At 34.1% G+C, this 16,149-nt stretch overlaps 3 protein-coding genes across 15 annotated transcripts in view; 1 reads left to right on the top strand and 2 right to left on the bottom strand.

The window, feature by feature from the left end:
* Glurib (Glutamate receptor IB) overlaps nucleotides 1-16,149 on the bottom strand; it is a 223,378-nt gene that overhangs the window by 52,531 nt on the left and 154,698 nt on the right. For all 6 annotated transcript variants that reach the window (XR_014424809.1, XM_083032497.1, XM_083032495.1 and 3 more), the window contains exons 3-4: nucleotides 16,018-16,145; nucleotides 14,221-14,350 (exon numbers count right to left, since the gene is read on the bottom strand). Coding sequence is in view for 5 of the 6 variants with exons in the window: in XM_083032497.1 (XP_082888623.1) it covers nucleotides 14,221-14,350; nucleotides 16,018-16,145 (258 nt within the window). In the remaining variant the exon portion in view is untranslated. The remainder of the gene's footprint in view (nucleotides 1-14,220; nucleotides 14,351-16,017; nucleotides 16,146-16,149) is intronic.
* LOC145933077 (uncharacterized) overlaps nucleotides 1-16,149 on the top strand; it is a 229,973-nt gene that overhangs the window by 130,266 nt on the left and 83,558 nt on the right. The window lies entirely within an intron of this gene.
* On the bottom strand, nucleotides 145-10,309 carry LOC145933074 (facilitated trehalose transporter Tret1). Of its 8 annotated transcripts, none has more exons than XM_083032520.1 (7): nucleotides 10,171-10,296; nucleotides 8,086-8,258; nucleotides 7,870-8,014; nucleotides 6,092-6,286; nucleotides 5,629-5,997; nucleotides 4,464-5,266; nucleotides 146-3,905 (listed from the first exon to the last, which is right to left on the bottom strand). In XM_083032520.1, the coding sequence occupies exons 4-7, from the start codon at nucleotides 6,132-6,134 to the stop codon at nucleotides 3,756-3,758; spliced, it is 1,365 nt and encodes a 454-aa protein (XP_082888646.1). In that variant the 5' UTR covers nucleotides 6,135-6,286; nucleotides 7,870-8,014; nucleotides 8,086-8,258; nucleotides 10,171-10,296; the 3' UTR covers nucleotides 146-3,755. The 8 variants fall into 8 exon arrangements, with proteins under 8 accessions (XP_082888649.1, XP_082888646.1, XP_082888645.1 ...); XM_083032519.1 differs by lacking the exon at nucleotides 8,086-8,258 and adding an exon at nucleotides 9,885-10,051 and having other exon boundaries at nucleotides 10,171-10,294; XM_083032523.1 differs by lacking the exons at nucleotides 7,870-8,014; nucleotides 8,086-8,258 and having other exon boundaries at nucleotides 145-3,626; nucleotides 3,734-3,905; nucleotides 10,171-10,309.

Below are 16,149 nucleotides of genomic sequence, written 5' to 3'. Positions count from 1 at the left end.
ATAATAATATTAATAATGTTATAATATTAATAATATTAATAATACAGATGTACGACTTAATAATGTACGACTTCAATAAAACAAGAATTTTAGATTAATTTTGAATGTAATGCAATATATATTATGAAGAGATATTAATATCATGCAAAACAACTAGATGGAAAATATTTTTATGGAATTTAGAACTCGTGAAATAATCTTTTTATATGTGCGCTTATGCACATAAGTTGCATCTGCAGTTGCAATTTATTAATAATAATACATTTCTGAAAGAGGGTATATTTTTTTCTAGTTTTACAAGGCAATAACGTTTTGCCACAATGTCAAAGTGTGCATTCTATTTAATATATATGTCCTCCTTCTTTAAGCTATATATTCTATATATTTCACTCTCCCTTTTTCTCTTCCTCAATGTCTCACCGCGCATTTGATTTCAAAGATAAATTTTTACATGACGAGTGCAGATGATAGAACTCAGATAAAAAAAATCATATATGTATAAATAACATTTGTAATTTAATTCGTAGTCGAACAATACGTTAAATAGTTACCTCAATGAATTGACAAAGCGCACAATTTCCATTTACGTAAGCACATGTTATCGTAAGTATATCTTCTTCCAGCTAATTGCCAGTCGTCCTTACCTCATCATTGCGTTTGCAAGATTGTTTCGAATTGCAAGAAACAATTTTAATTTCGCTCGCCGGACAAGCGCGAAATATAACTCTCGCGGCGCGTAAAATTACGATATATGTACAAAGATACACACATTATATATATATATCCTCGCACGCGTGTATGTGCTTGTGGGTGTGTATATATATATATATATATATACACACACACACCCACAAGCACATATACACGCGTGCGAGGATTATCGATTGACGAAGATCGTCCTGCAGGACGGCCAAAGCGGTCACCATTACCGGGATTGCGGGCGTCGCATTAGGTAAGATCCAGCCTGTACACATTCTCATTCGGATAATGCACCGCTAAGTGGATGCCCCGTATGTGTTGCGACTCGTGGCCTATCAATCTTGATCTCGGCTTGTACGAGAAGCCGTACCGGCGATACACAACGCACACTATCGAAGAGGATCGATATGCTCCTTCTCTCTCTCTCACTCCCTCTCTCTTTCTATGTGTGCGTGTATATGTAAATGCGTATATTCGCGGATCCTATATGTGTTTATAGAACGATGCACTGATATGTGCGCGTGTCGCTAATGCACACGGTTGAATTGAACGTACACTCTGACAGGACACAGGTACGTAGTACGTATGCATATACATATATCAGTAGATATGTACATATATAGAACGACATAACACAGGGTCAAGTCATACTGCGATGGCTCATAAGATCACGTATACGGAATGTATGGGGTCAATGGATACACTTGCACCTAGCCTCGCGCCCAGCCCCGTGACACTCACCCTTATCATGCTCGTTATAATTACACACTAGTGTAAATGAATGTAATGAAATCACATACATATCTAAGCATTCAACGCGCAAAGTATATATAAGATTTTTCCTCTCTCGTACTTTAATTCGTATATTTTTTTCACGCGTATACATTTACAGAGGAAGTTAAGTCACAAACCCCAGTTAAGTAATTGTCCAGGGTGCCATTACATTAGAAATATTAAAGCGACAGAAAGATTACATAAATTTTATTTGATGTATTATTTTATTATATAATATTATATAATTATGTAAGACGCAGTTTTAAAAAATATTAGAAAGAGAACAATTATATATGAGATATAATAATATCGTAAAATAATCTCTCTTAATTCTACTATTTGTTTACCTGCATTCTTCTATATTTATCATAATTTTGATGTTACAAAGATAGAATCTAAATAAAGCTTTAATTAATTAATGATATCGATGTGTGTATTTTTATTACCTTATCCAGAAGCATGAAGTCTGAAATAATCATTATTGTTTATGATATTAAATTAATCATACGCTTAAGTCTGTATATGTGTATCTGGAATATAGGTTCAGATTAATACGTTACGCGAGAAGGTATTGACAGATAAACAGTTATACGCGTACGAAGGTAAATGCATTTCCGCATAACTGTAAATATATGTATACCAATGATATACATGTGCGAACGTTCTGTTAGAGAGAAATGACAATATACGTATGCAAGACATACTGTCTGACATACACGTTCTGCCAATATTCCGAGGCTGACGAACCATCATTGGCGTAGCCGGGATATAGTCATACGACAGAATCACTCGGGAATTTGCAATGAGAAAGCCGCGTTATAGAGAATGTTGCATTTTTCGAGCATGAAATATGAATGACTCTCTCTCTCTCTCTATAGAGATAGATTAGAAAATTTATAAGCGGCCATTTTGTCGTTAGAATCAAAATTTTCTGATTTTATTTTGCGTAAAGAAATACGTGAAAGAATATGATTAATTTTTAATAATCTTTTTCGATTTTGCATATCATCATATTTGAAGACAATCAATATTTCTTCTACTCAAACATGTTCAAATAAGTTGATGAAGAGACTGTTGCACATTTATATTTGAACGCGAAAAATAAAAATAAATCGTATAATAAAGAATTGATGATTACGTTGAATAATGACGTTACGTATTTCTAATTGTTTGCATAATTAATACAAATATCGAGATATTTAACAACATGCAATTGGAATTGTTCATCGGTATTAGACTTTAAGAGAGGCTTAACAAGTGAGGCCAGCAAATTCACGTTGCAAATGTGTTTTTAATGAGAACTTAACTTGTTTGATCGAACGTACGAATCTCGTCGTAGGCAATACCGCTATTAAACGATTCTCTTTGCGGAGTTAAAGCTTTACGATCAAACAAGTGTAATGATTTCCTCTCGCGTCATTTCTCTCTAGCGCTTTAACAAGCTCGAGATGCGATTTAACGCCATTATCGATGCTATGTAAGTGTATCAAAAAATACAAAGCAACATATAAAGAAGTTATAGAGTAAATAAGTAAATGTGAGTAAAATTTATATTTTATAATTATAGTGAAAAATTAAGGGCTAATCAAAAAATTTAAGCGTGGTTTTAAATGCGTAAACAATATTATAAGTACACCGTTAAAAACTTCAGATGAACATTTCGGCCTATAATTTTAAGCTTTGCATTTTACTATTTCTATAAAAATATCTTGTTTTAAAAATACTAAAAATCTTTTATTAATTTCTGTTAATACATTATATACGTTAATATGATATTACATATGATATTATATGTTATAATGTTCAATTTATTAGTCATCTGACTGAGGATATATAAGCGCAAATAATTATAATAATAAATGTCTTTTATACATTTTAATGAGATATACAGAAACTATCTCTGCAAATAGGAACGTTACTTTCCTTGTGCAATCTTGTTATAGTCAATCTTGAATGTTATTGTTAATAAATTTTATATATATATTGTATATACATATTTTCGGATCGCAAACTATCATCATTATTATAAAACATCGCAACTCATAATTATATGCATTTCACATTTACGTATATAATACGTATTTGAATGCAATTTCTAATTTAAGTTTTTTGTCCTTTCTTTCCTCACTCCTCCTCACTTTTTTCTATAATATCTTAAGTAAATATATTATTAGAGTCAAATCTCATATTTTGTACATTAAATATATGCTTTAAATATAAATTTAGTAATCTTTGATTTATTTATAATATCACTGCTTACTTCTTTATATTGCATATATACGTTATTCCTTATTCCGCAATTCTATTTGTATCTCTTCCAAGGTTTTGCCTTCGGTCTCCGGCACAAATAGGTAAATTAATACCCATATAAGAAATGTTATCGCAGTGAAAACCCATAATGGTACGAACGTGCCGTATGACTCTTGCATAACCTATAAAAAACAATATAAATATCCTCCTATTATATTGTATATTATCACATAATGTTTAGTAATAAAAAAAAAAATTAAGAAAATTTTGAAAAAATTTATATATAATATTATAACATTATGTTTAAAAAATTTGAATAAAATTTATAATAAATATAATTTATATTAATTATAATTATAATTATATATTATAATTTATAAAAAAAATATATCAAGTATCAAAATCGTATATATAATTTTAGAATATATATATTTTATGCAGATCTGTTTTTAATAAGCATTGAAGTATCGATTGCTTATTAAAATATACTTTGCATATTTTTATATCATAATATATATTATATCACATTATATATCCTAATGCTATTACATAGTAAAGAATCCTTTCTGCCATCAAAGCTATTAACTGATGGTATATTATACCGTGTTGTATAATACTATTACAAAATAAAGAACTCTTTTTGACTAAACCTCTTAACTGATCGTTCCTTCCGATAACCCGCTTACCGCGCTCTCGTTCGCGAAAACAAAATCGATTCTTCGATACAGACGTCAACGTACCTGATAAAACTTTATAACGGCGGTGGTGCTTATGGCATAGTAGAGAGCGTTGAGCATCGCGGCGGGTACTTTGACCTCGACGCTGAAGATCTCGCCGATATACGCCAGCGGTATCGGATTAAGGCTGAATCCAAAACCGAACACGTAAATCATCACGAAGACCGTAGGCACCCATTTGAACTGGGACACATTGTAACCGCTGGACTGCAACTCGAAGAAAATAGCTATCGTAGCCAGGGATACCACGCAGATCGGCGTAGCGATCAACAGTAGCAATCTCTTGCCCATGAAACGAACCACCGTCATGCAGGCGCCGCCCGACAGGACGATGGTGACACCCGTCAGAATGATGCTGGCGTTGCTCGAGATCTCAAATCCAGCCTCGTTGTAGATGAACGACTGATAGACGAGTATCGGCGCCGCGCCGGTCAATGTCAGGCCGCTCAGTAATATCATAGCGATACGAAAGGCTCTTTTGTTCTGCGTCTTGGTGAAGATCTCCCTCAACATATCCTTCAGGGTCATCTTGCTGCATTTGTCCTCGGTTTCCACGATACGTTTCACTTCCTCGAGCTCCTCATCCACGTTATCCTTGCCCAAGGCCCACTGCAGGGTTTTTTCCGCGGGATCGAGCTTGTTCTTACGCGTGAGAAACACCGAGCTCTCGGGTAGCCATATGAAGGTCAGCAGAAATAGCACTGGCACGCATACACTTATCATCGCCATCGCGAATCTGCTGACCCACAGACCGATGGCGTAGATGAGCAGCACCCCAGTGTTAATTAGAACAGCTATTGAAGTACCTGGAGGCCTCATCTTATTTAGTGATGTCATTTAAGAATAGCTACTTTTATGGATAATGTTATTTAAGCACAATGAAAGAACGATTGCAGAAATTCTATGAATTCTGTAGTATTAAACATGTAATAAAGCTATACATGTGTCTGTACATCTTTTCAAGAAATTCGAATTAAAGAGAGATGTGCTATTATAAGAATTATTATCAGTTGACAAAAAGACTGATGCATTTAGCATTTTTAACAAATAAATATACATATCTATTAATTCTCTATGTAGAACGATAAATATGTTAATATACGAAGGTAAGAGTCGTGTCGGGCATTGCACATTGATAACAAGCTCGAAACAGCTGACGTCGCCGTACCTAAAGGACCTCTGGTCCGCTTGCTGCTGATCTCGCCGAGGTACATCGGCATCACGGCATAAGTTATACCGCATCCTATGCCCGCGAGTACTCGTCCAACGTATATAAACGGTACAGAATTGGACAGTCCGATGAAGATCCAGGAGCTGATCTTCGGTATCGTGGTGATTAGCAAGGTTCCCTTACGTCCGATGTTGTCCATCAGTATGAAGGGTACCAACGAGCCGATACCGACCCCCACATACATGAGATTCACGATCCAAGCGATCTCATCGCTCGTCGCCTTTAAAGGATCCTCGTTATTGAATTTCGAAATGGTCGGCGTGCTCCATCCTTCGTGGAGGCCGCAATCGATAATTAAAATACTGCCTGAGAAGCGACCATATGTCAAATTTTTTTTCGAGGGCGTATTCACGAGAGAATACTTTCGAATATCGAAGTAATACCATCGCTGGATACTTACATACGAATCCAATCAACGTTTGTCGCAATATCCCACGGTCCATTGTGCTCGATAATGCCTTTCTTGATTTCACGTTAATCGTCGTTTTTATCAGATTTTTAAAATCGTTATTTCGCGTTTTCACGTTAAACGGAGCAAACAATCATTGCTACTACGAGAGCAGCACGAAGAATGTGTGTAAATTATATCTCATAGCTGCAAATGAATATTTCTCCCTTATTTCTTTGTACACTTTCAATCGCTTCTTATTGATTACAAAAAAGAGTATCTATTATATCTAATATAAATTGATATTATTAAAGAATCTCATCTGCAAGATGATAATTCATAGATTATTATATTTAATAAGATTTGTTTAGAAGAGTTATTGCATATAGGGACAACATTATTATCAGCCTTATTATCGTTAATACGCGAGTAAAGTTATATTTCGTCCAATTTGCGTACTCCGATTTGAATGTCAAAATCTTGCAAGGATGCGGAGAATTGAAAATGCGAAATTCCATCTTTGTTAATTATTACGACAACAGAAACGCGCGCCATGGCTGATCCTTCTAATCTAGCAACACGGCCGACCTCCGAGCCAAACGGAGATAACGGAGATAAAGCCAACAAGGGTTCTAACTAGATTCCGCGCCACATATCTCCCGACTGAGGGTGCGATACGGTCACACGTGTAAACGGCTACGTCTGCACGCATGACCGCCGCCCGCCGCGGTCGGAGAGCACTTGCTCTTGCTTTGTGGCACGCGATGCGATGCCTCCCAAAGCGACAGTTTATGGCTGGCCATACAATACACTATTAAGAGACAGAGACCGAACCGAGCGCGTTCCTTAACATGAATTTATTGCCGTAAAATTCATACGTACTTTGACGACACGCTGCCCAAAACGAAATATCTACTCGAGTGAATGCACCAATGAATTTGACCGATTAATAAATGTTAAATACAAATTTTATTTTTTTTTCGGTGTACTGGATTTTTAATTCGTCAGTATGTATTAAACAATGAATTGTAAAATGTTATTAATTTTTACAAGTAAAACAATTAATAGAAAAGAAATGTCAAATTGACAAAGTTACCTAGCTATCACTTTCATCTGTAGTCGACGATCATTTTTTAATTCATAATTATAATAATTATAATAATTATAATGCAAGAACTATATCATATAAGCATTTTGAAAAACTAATTATATTACTTTACAGAAATAATCATTGATAAAATAATCATTTACTAGAACACTTATTAAAATAAACTAGTATAGCTTTTTGTTTTCATATATTTTTCTTATTTTATTTTTTTACTCATCGTGTTTGATGATCAAAATATTCTTAAATAGACGAGATTCGCAATAACTTTTTAAAAATTATAGACAATTTTTCAATTAAATTACAAAAGACAATTGCAAAATACAACTAATAGAGCGATGAATATTCGAAAGCACAATCCCTTTTGCCTATGTAAATATTCGAACTGCCACGTCATTTTTTTCATATTTAAATGCTTTGAATTTATAATTGTACTCATTTACTTAACAATATTTTTTATGCTCTTATTAAACCGACACGCAAGAATGATTAGAATAATTAAAATTGCACCGTATTTCCTTTCGTTTTAAGACATTGTGTAATATTATATCAAATAAATCTTTCTCTTTCATAACGATCAGGGAAAACGTTAATATATGTTTAAACGTGCAATAGATGATGGTTGTGCAACACACTAGTAATTAAGATTATTAATAATGCACGGATTATTAACTGCGATAATTACATGTAATATTCAATTCTTCCCTTTTCCTTTGTGATATTGTTGGGTAATGTAATCCGGTATAAAGTGAATAACAATCTCCTTCGTAAGAGTAGAAAATAGAAAGGATCTGCTTATTGGAATACATTTCTGCGCTTTCTAAAACAAGCTAAAAAATATTTAATTTGAAATAGCAACCATGTATATATAGATATATATATCTACAATCTTTAGCTGGACCTCTCTAATGTAGGGGACTGGATTCTCCTAGCTTGTATAAAATTCTTCGAAAAAACCGGCTCGAACTCAAAACCAGTTAGTTTACGTTCTTTGTCTTGCTCAAACAGGTTGCTGAAACGACCGGGACACGCCGAGTCCTTGCATCGGCGGTTTATACCGAAACCCTCGTTTCCCTTCGTTCAGCCAATTATCACCAAAATGCAAGAAGAAAGACCCACGGTTATTACCTCAAGGTCATCACGTCCAGAGGTGCACGATATTTCATCTTAATTGCGTAGTCGATGAACGGTTAATCGCGACGTTTCGGATTGAGAGAATTGATTACGTGCAACTTTTGTGTGTGTGTGTGTGTGATTTATAATAAATAATACAATTCAAAAAGGAATTATTTTAATTGTATCATGTCATAATTACGATATGTAACGCGTTGAAACAGTTTTATTACAATAAAAATTATGTTATTAAGATCAAAAGGAATTTTATTCATCATAAATTTTAAATTATAATGTAATGATACGATTTGAAAGCCAAAATCATTTTCTGAGTAAAAAAATTACGAAACAGGCTTATTTTTTTTCATGTGTGTGTTTTTTTGTTATGTGTGTAATTATTTCCATCAATATTATGCTATCGCTTAATCTAATATTTGAATCATTTTTCAATTAATTAAAAAATATTTTTAATTACTTGATCTTTTTTAATTATTCTTTGGCTAGTTTAGATAAATGAGAATTCTTTTATAATCTATTTATTAATTTGGAATCGATTTTTCCTTAACAATAAATGAAAATCTTTATATGTTCTTAAATTAAAGGCAATTCATGATAGAAAACTTTTCAAAAATTAAATTTTGAAAATTCAATTGCTGTGATTTAATTGCTCCGAATTTAATTTTATGCTTTAATAGATGAAATTAAATTTGAATTTTCAATTTGAGACTAACAAAAACATTTCAAATGAAAATGAAAATTGAAAATGTGGTCTGAAAACTGAGAATGACTATTTTTCTCAACATTTTTATTAAGGAAAAATCTAAATTAATGAACTAATTTATAGATGAGAGATAATTGATTGGATTGTCATTCTTCTTTTACGTTGATAGTACAATGTAATTTTCATTGCAAATTGAGTTATTGCTTTACCGCGATGCTTCATTACCTATGGCGTGCATAATAAACCATTTTACGAGTACGCGTTACAGCTATTCGCTAATATGAAGCTCGAACGAGCATCGACCCGATTAATTGACAGTTATATAAAAGTCATTATGCATACACGCATATTTTATCGCAATCACATCGGTACACCTGATTTAACAATGACATGCCATTATCACGCGAGGATTTAATTCGCCTTTATCAGCGAGCTGTTACTTAATTATGGAAGATAGCTAAATGCAATTGGAAATTACTCAATCATGCTACTTGATGGATGATACAAGTCATTTTTCAAGCATGTTTGAATAATAAATTATGATATACTATCTTATTTTTTTTGTATTTGAATCTTTAATGCAAATTCTCTTAAGCTAATCAGATTCTAATAATGAAGATTTCCTTTGTCAGTCTTGGCTGAAGAACTATTAGTCCTAACGTGATGGCACCATATACATTCAGTTTTGTATCAGTTTTAAACTGTAACACGCCGCGTCCGATGTAAGACTGACACAAAACTGTAAGTGTATGACTACCTTAAGCCTCATTTTCTTGTCTACAATTGGTACTTATGATAATTTTGTCTGATAGCCTTATACGAATTAACGCACACATACGTATGCATATATACGTATTAATACGTACACATTATTAGATCGTTGCATTGTCCTTCAAAGATGAAATTCTAAGGTTGAAAAGAATGTTTCAGAGAGACGAAATATTTTTTTTTTAAATGAAAGTTATTTCTTGGTTTCTATGTTCAATCATTTTAACGGTAACGTTGATTATGAACTTTTAGAAATTTCCTATAACTTCAAAAAAGATTTCACGATAGATACAGTTTTGGAGTTGTCGTCTAATTGACGAGAAAGAACGCACGAAAGCATGCAGCGAAAGTGTACACATAAAAATAATTATATCGACAGTTCACCTCTTGGTAAAGCACCTGTCACCACCACGAGAGTCGAGAACGAGATGCCGAAATCTCGACGCGTGTCGGCGACAACGACGCCGCTATCATTCTGAAAGACGCGCGGAAAGGAAACTGAGCTTGACTCTGATACGCAGGCACGTCGCTGTGATTTTAATCGAATCCCCTCCCGTCTTGGACGAAGAGCGAGCGACCTGAAACCACTAATTATTTTACCACGCTATTTCTCAACCACGTGCGTGATGCTTTTTCCGTACAGTTTTTCTCACATTCGTCATCTACTTTATTATTTAATCGTCTTTTTTTGTGCTAGAAGTGCGAAATGTGCATGTCACGTGCCACGTGTTTTGAAAATTACTCCATTCGATGACCTTGTGATTTTACGATCTTATGATTTTGTTTATTACTTCGGCAACTACAGTGTAGTAGTGTGAATGTTGAAAATGACAGGAATCCCTGGGAAAACTGATACGCTCGCTATTAATTCGTTGTTATTGGCTATGCTAGGTTTAACTTTTGGGTCAACGCAATAACGCATGTGTGACTTTTCACTTGCACATACAAACATTTGCTAATTAAAAGCGAGAACGTGATAAATGTTTATATCATGTTTATTTAAAATCGTATCGATGAATGCAACAAGACAGGAATGCAAATTGTGCATTCTTATTCTAGTCATTGTATGACATATGGCATCTCGATAATTTTCGCTGTTGCAACTAAGGAGATCGGAAGGACAAATATTACGTGAATAGAATTATGAAATTACTCCTCGAAGGCAAGAAATTGTTCACATTATCATTCATTAGATTTTAGCCTTGAGAGAAAAAATGTAACGGGCCTTGTCGGAAAGAGTTGATTTCCTTGCGGAAAGTTTATTCTTGAATAACATTGTGACGAGTTTGTGAGTTAATTTTACGTTTGATGTAGATAACATTGAAAGTGTTCTTATAATACACATATATGGTTAACCATGTATGTATCACTTGTCTACAAAATTCTGAGCTACTCGTGGAAACTATTTTAAATGTCAACAGAATTTACTGCTGTTCAAATCCCAACGACCAATATCTCAAGCTAATTCTCTAAAAGCGCGCGTTAGGATCTGGAGAGAGAGAAATCTGATTTAATATTTACATCGCCAACAGGAAAATCTATTAGAGCATAGCCGGCGAAACTCTCTCTCGGTCATTTGCGCAATCGGTTCTACTTCGATGCGAGCGATACGATCGATCTTGAGGTCGATTCATTTTATTACCACAACGATGCAATCGAGGAAAAAAGGAATCCAACGTATCTTAACCTTGAAATTGTCATCAGTTATTTATTTATTATGCGGCATAACGTCATCTGCCAGATTGATTTAAGGGCGTCGTCATTGCTTGATGTGATTCTTAACATACCGTTGAGAATACTGATAGTAATGTGCAAGTTTTCAAAGCACGTTGCATTCTTGTGTTTTGAATTGATTACTTTTTTTATGACCGTAGTTTGTAATGCATCTGAATATTAATTTTGTTGTTATATGTCAGTATCATATAATGTATCTTTATATTAGATATGTATAAAATGTGCAACTTTGTATTATATTTAAATAAGCTCTATACAGTCAAAATCGACATCTGACTAGTTTTAAAAACAGTTAAGATTTATGTTACGACACGATTGCACATCGTTTATTTAAACACGTGGTATAAATCTCTTGCGTAGTCCATGAATATATTCTTTATGTTAATAACTTCCTTCTACGATAACAGAAAACTAATGAATATTTCAGCAAATATCTTCTACGAATCTGCAAAGTAAGGTTTTCTTTTTAAATATGAATATGTAATTATTAATTAACTGAACATCGCAAATTCTAGTTGCTGTAAATTTGGTGAATGCATTCAATTTTCGATAACATAAATACAAGCAAATGGAATTTTTCGTTAATTGTGACATTTGCGTTATTAAAAATAAGTAGAACGATCTATGTTTAAAGCACTGAAATTTAAACTTATATTAAAATTATATTTTAATTCTCTGCAAATGCAATAGTTAATATGAACAATTATTAAATAATATATATTGATTAATTAATAATTAATATTGACAATTAAGAAATAATATACATTGATTGTATTAATGTGGATTTTTATTACATGAACAAATTATGTTCATCATTAACTCACATACTGATTCTTCGCATTATTCGCGATTTTATTACATCAAATTGAGAAAGATTGAAAACAGATAAGCAATAAAAAAATGCATTACATCCGACTGAGAAACACTGAAAACAGATAAGTAACAAAAAATATGCCATGAAATTTAGATGATCTTCGAATGTTCATCGTCTTGCTCCTTTCCTTATACCCGCTTTAATCGAGAAACGGCATGGTTAAACTACGTTAGATAGAGCAGGCAATGAGAAGAGCCAAGGACGAGATGAGACGAGAGGAAGGTAGGAAAGAGGTCGTTCAGCGCGTGGAGACAGCATGATAGTCCCTAAAGTATATTTGCATTTGCATTCGGTAATTAAACTATCTCCGTTTCTACGATACTAGACTACCTCCAGCTCGTTCTTATCGAAGTTTGTCGAAGAAGAGCAATTGGTCGGCTTGAGGAATTCCAAATGGCTTTCTCATGCCGGAGGCACGTGACCAAGTTATAACGGTCGGAAGTCGACGAGAGATACAAAACTGTCTAGCGATCTGTCTAGTGATTAATCGTTTCGTTCAGTCGGAGTTACCCCGTGTTCCATTAATTAAGTAATTAAACCGCTGTCGCTTCACCTCTAACATCAAGATTGACAAGAGATTTCGTATAAAACAGATTGTAGAAGAGAGTCTTGTTACAATCTTGTGTTAGTTACCGTTTCGTGTTACGAGAGCAAAATTCGTTTTCGAAAGAACAATTTTTCACAGCCGACAATTTTTACAAAATTCCTGAAAGTCAGAGACGTAATAGAGAATTTTATTTTAAAATGTGTCATTTGATTAATCATATTCTTAAAATGCTTTTTAAGCGAATAATTGAGACAACATGATTCATTATATCAAACTAAATTTACAGCATTGAATTATACTGGATTAATACGCACGCATATCAAATAAGCAGATAATTGTGCAACCAGGACAATTGAACAATTGAAGGGCTTAATTGAAAAGTAAAGGCCTTGTCCCCGAAGCTATTTGCAATATCCGACAGATGTTACCTATTTGCTTTCCTTTGAAATGCGAATTTACTGATGTCGGTAATTATGCATATAAAGTTACTAATTTTGTAAATGTAAAAATTGAACACAGAATCAGTAAATGCAATTATGTAAAATGATGTACAAAAATTCATTCTCACCTTTTAATTTCGTGTTTAAAATTGTAAATGTCATAGCCGTGTGAAACATGCACACATGCACGTGATTTCACCGAATCAGCTGAAAATCACACATGCATGTGATTATAACAACGGGAAGGGAAAACAGAGAGCTGACAAAATACAAAATACAAGTAGTTAATTAAGTAATGCAATTTATTTTCAAGCGACACTTCCTGTGAAGAAGCGTTTTATTTCTGGCTGTAATTATATCTTTTATAATGATACATTATTTTATTTATATACGATTTTAGTACAAAAAAGAAAACAATCATCATGTACTATCTTGCGAAACTTAAACTTAACTGTGTAACTTAAAATAACTTTATTTTAAATTATTTATGAATGCATCACATTTTTGATATCGAGTATAAAATGTCTTTATACATGTATATGTATATAAAGAGCATTTCGTTTACATAGATATACAAAGATACGGTGTCTGATACGCGTACGCGCGTTTTTATTCCGCCCAGAAGTCTGGGAATCCACTCGATATCCCGTGTCTACGATATCGGCAAAGTTGGCCACGGGAGACTGAGCCTACTTGGCGGATATAATAAAAAGAGAAATATCGCACGAGAGAGATAGAGAGGGTCTATGGAGAGGTGTGAGCGGTGCGCGCTGCAGCCCGCGGCTATCGCCTTGTAAAATGAGAAATGCATGAGAAAGCCGCGGGGTAAAGGGACTTACCATCGTGGGAGTCGTAGAGGTAGATGATTTTCTTCCAACCGTAGTATCGCACCGTATCGATGATAGCGCGATGGTAATCCGGCCGCATACTTATGGCGAAGTCCAGGAGACCCGAGGATGGCGTCAGGACCTACATACAATAATCCCGTGCATTTACGACTCTCTCGTTCGCGTTGTGAAATTTTCAATAGAGGTAATCGTATATCCTCCACTTAACGCGCTACCGGAATTAATTCTGCTTAGGAGGAAAAAGCAGCTACATCTTTAATCTGAATTGATGCACATACACACACATGTACGCAAACACACACGTACAATCTTTTACTGCTCATAAATTCTCTTTGAAATTTAATTCCTCGCGAATGTGCAACTACATGCGCATCATGATTTACTGCCGAAATATATGCCTTTTGATACTAATTTCAGTTGTCGGGATCTCTAATCGGTTTTTTTCTCACAAAATATTGCGGCGTTTTTAAACCATACTGCGCGAGACATTTTTAGAAAAAGTAATTAATTTCTATATATAACAGTTATTTATAAATATCTAGGTAAATATAAATATATCGTTTAAAAGAATGTTATCTTTATTGATCTTTCCGGGGATGAAATAAATACTGTCTCGAATTTCAAAAATTAATCATCACCCAGCTGGAATAATCATACCATCACGTATTGAATTTCCAATGGTATCGATAACGTCTCTCTTTTTCTTGAAAGAGAGGCAGCGATGCAAACGCAGTGCGGGGAAGGATCTCATGGAAATTGAAAAAGGATTTTCTCTATATAAATGGCCATTCCTGGCGAACCGTAATTGGCCCCAAAAAAAGAAGCAGAAAGGCGAGGCGTCGAATCAGCATTACCGCGCGATTACCATTTAAACGACATCGACGTTCGTTACGCGCTCACACACACACACATATATATATATATATATATATATATATATATATACTTATACTGTACGGAAATATATCGTGGGAAAAATACGCACACAACCCCGAAATACTCACGAGCCCGACGTTCATCCTATAGAACCTGCAGCACGATATCAGTTTACAGCGGCGCGATAAATGCAACCCGGGTAATTCGAGCGAATAAATTTTCGGCTAGACAATTCATTTCGCAATTCAAATTGTAATATGTATACTGTATGTATCACATACATATATGTATTTGTACGGATGATAGTATATCGATCAAATCCATCATCATGCATCTCACGCCGCCGCTAATTATTAGCTGCAACGTGAAACGTAACTATTGATTTCGTGAACGACAATTATTGTCTCACACACGCACATCGTAAGTGTGTATTTTTCTCTCTTTATATCGAATCGATAAATGGTAGATGAAAAATTACGATAATGTTTTAAATGTAGTGTACGTTTTGCTTCAGTATGCATATATCGAAGGAAAGATATATATATATATATATATATATATATATATAAATTGTAACACAGAGAAACAGGTTCCGTGAATAAATTTAATTTTAATAAGACTTTGATCCGTTGTTTTGCTGTACAAAAAAACACTAATCATATATAATTGTACCGAGCAAAATAAATAACCGTCGAATTCTTCGTATGGATGACATTACATAATTTCATGGAAATACCCGGAGCAGTGAGGTGAGTATTGGGTGCGTGTATTTAATAAGATGTACATAAATTATTATTATTTTGACATAATACCAAGTCGTAAGAACTGAAGAGTAAAAAATATAAGGATAATAAAGACGCGCGAGCTAGACCTAAACAACTAATCTAAAATGAAAAGGTATGACTTGTTTACCTTTTCGGGGAACCAAGGTGTCACGAATGGCATCTGGAAGGTGTTGCTATAAGAATGCAGTGTATCGAATGAGTCTGGACTCACGGCGCCCAACATGGAAAACACGCCTCTGCTAAACTGGTTGCAGACTGT

The sequence above is a fragment of the Prenolepis imparis genome, unplaced genomic scaffold, assembly GCF_030444845.1.
Source record: "Prenolepis imparis isolate NDT839.2.m4 unplaced genomic scaffold, iyPreImpa1.0 SCAF_2, whole genome shotgun sequence".
Classification (NCBI taxonomy): domain Eukaryota; kingdom Metazoa; phylum Arthropoda; class Insecta; order Hymenoptera; family Formicidae; genus Prenolepis; species Prenolepis imparis.
Note: the sequence above shows the minus strand (reverse complement) of the source record. Positions and strands in the feature narration are given on the sequence as shown.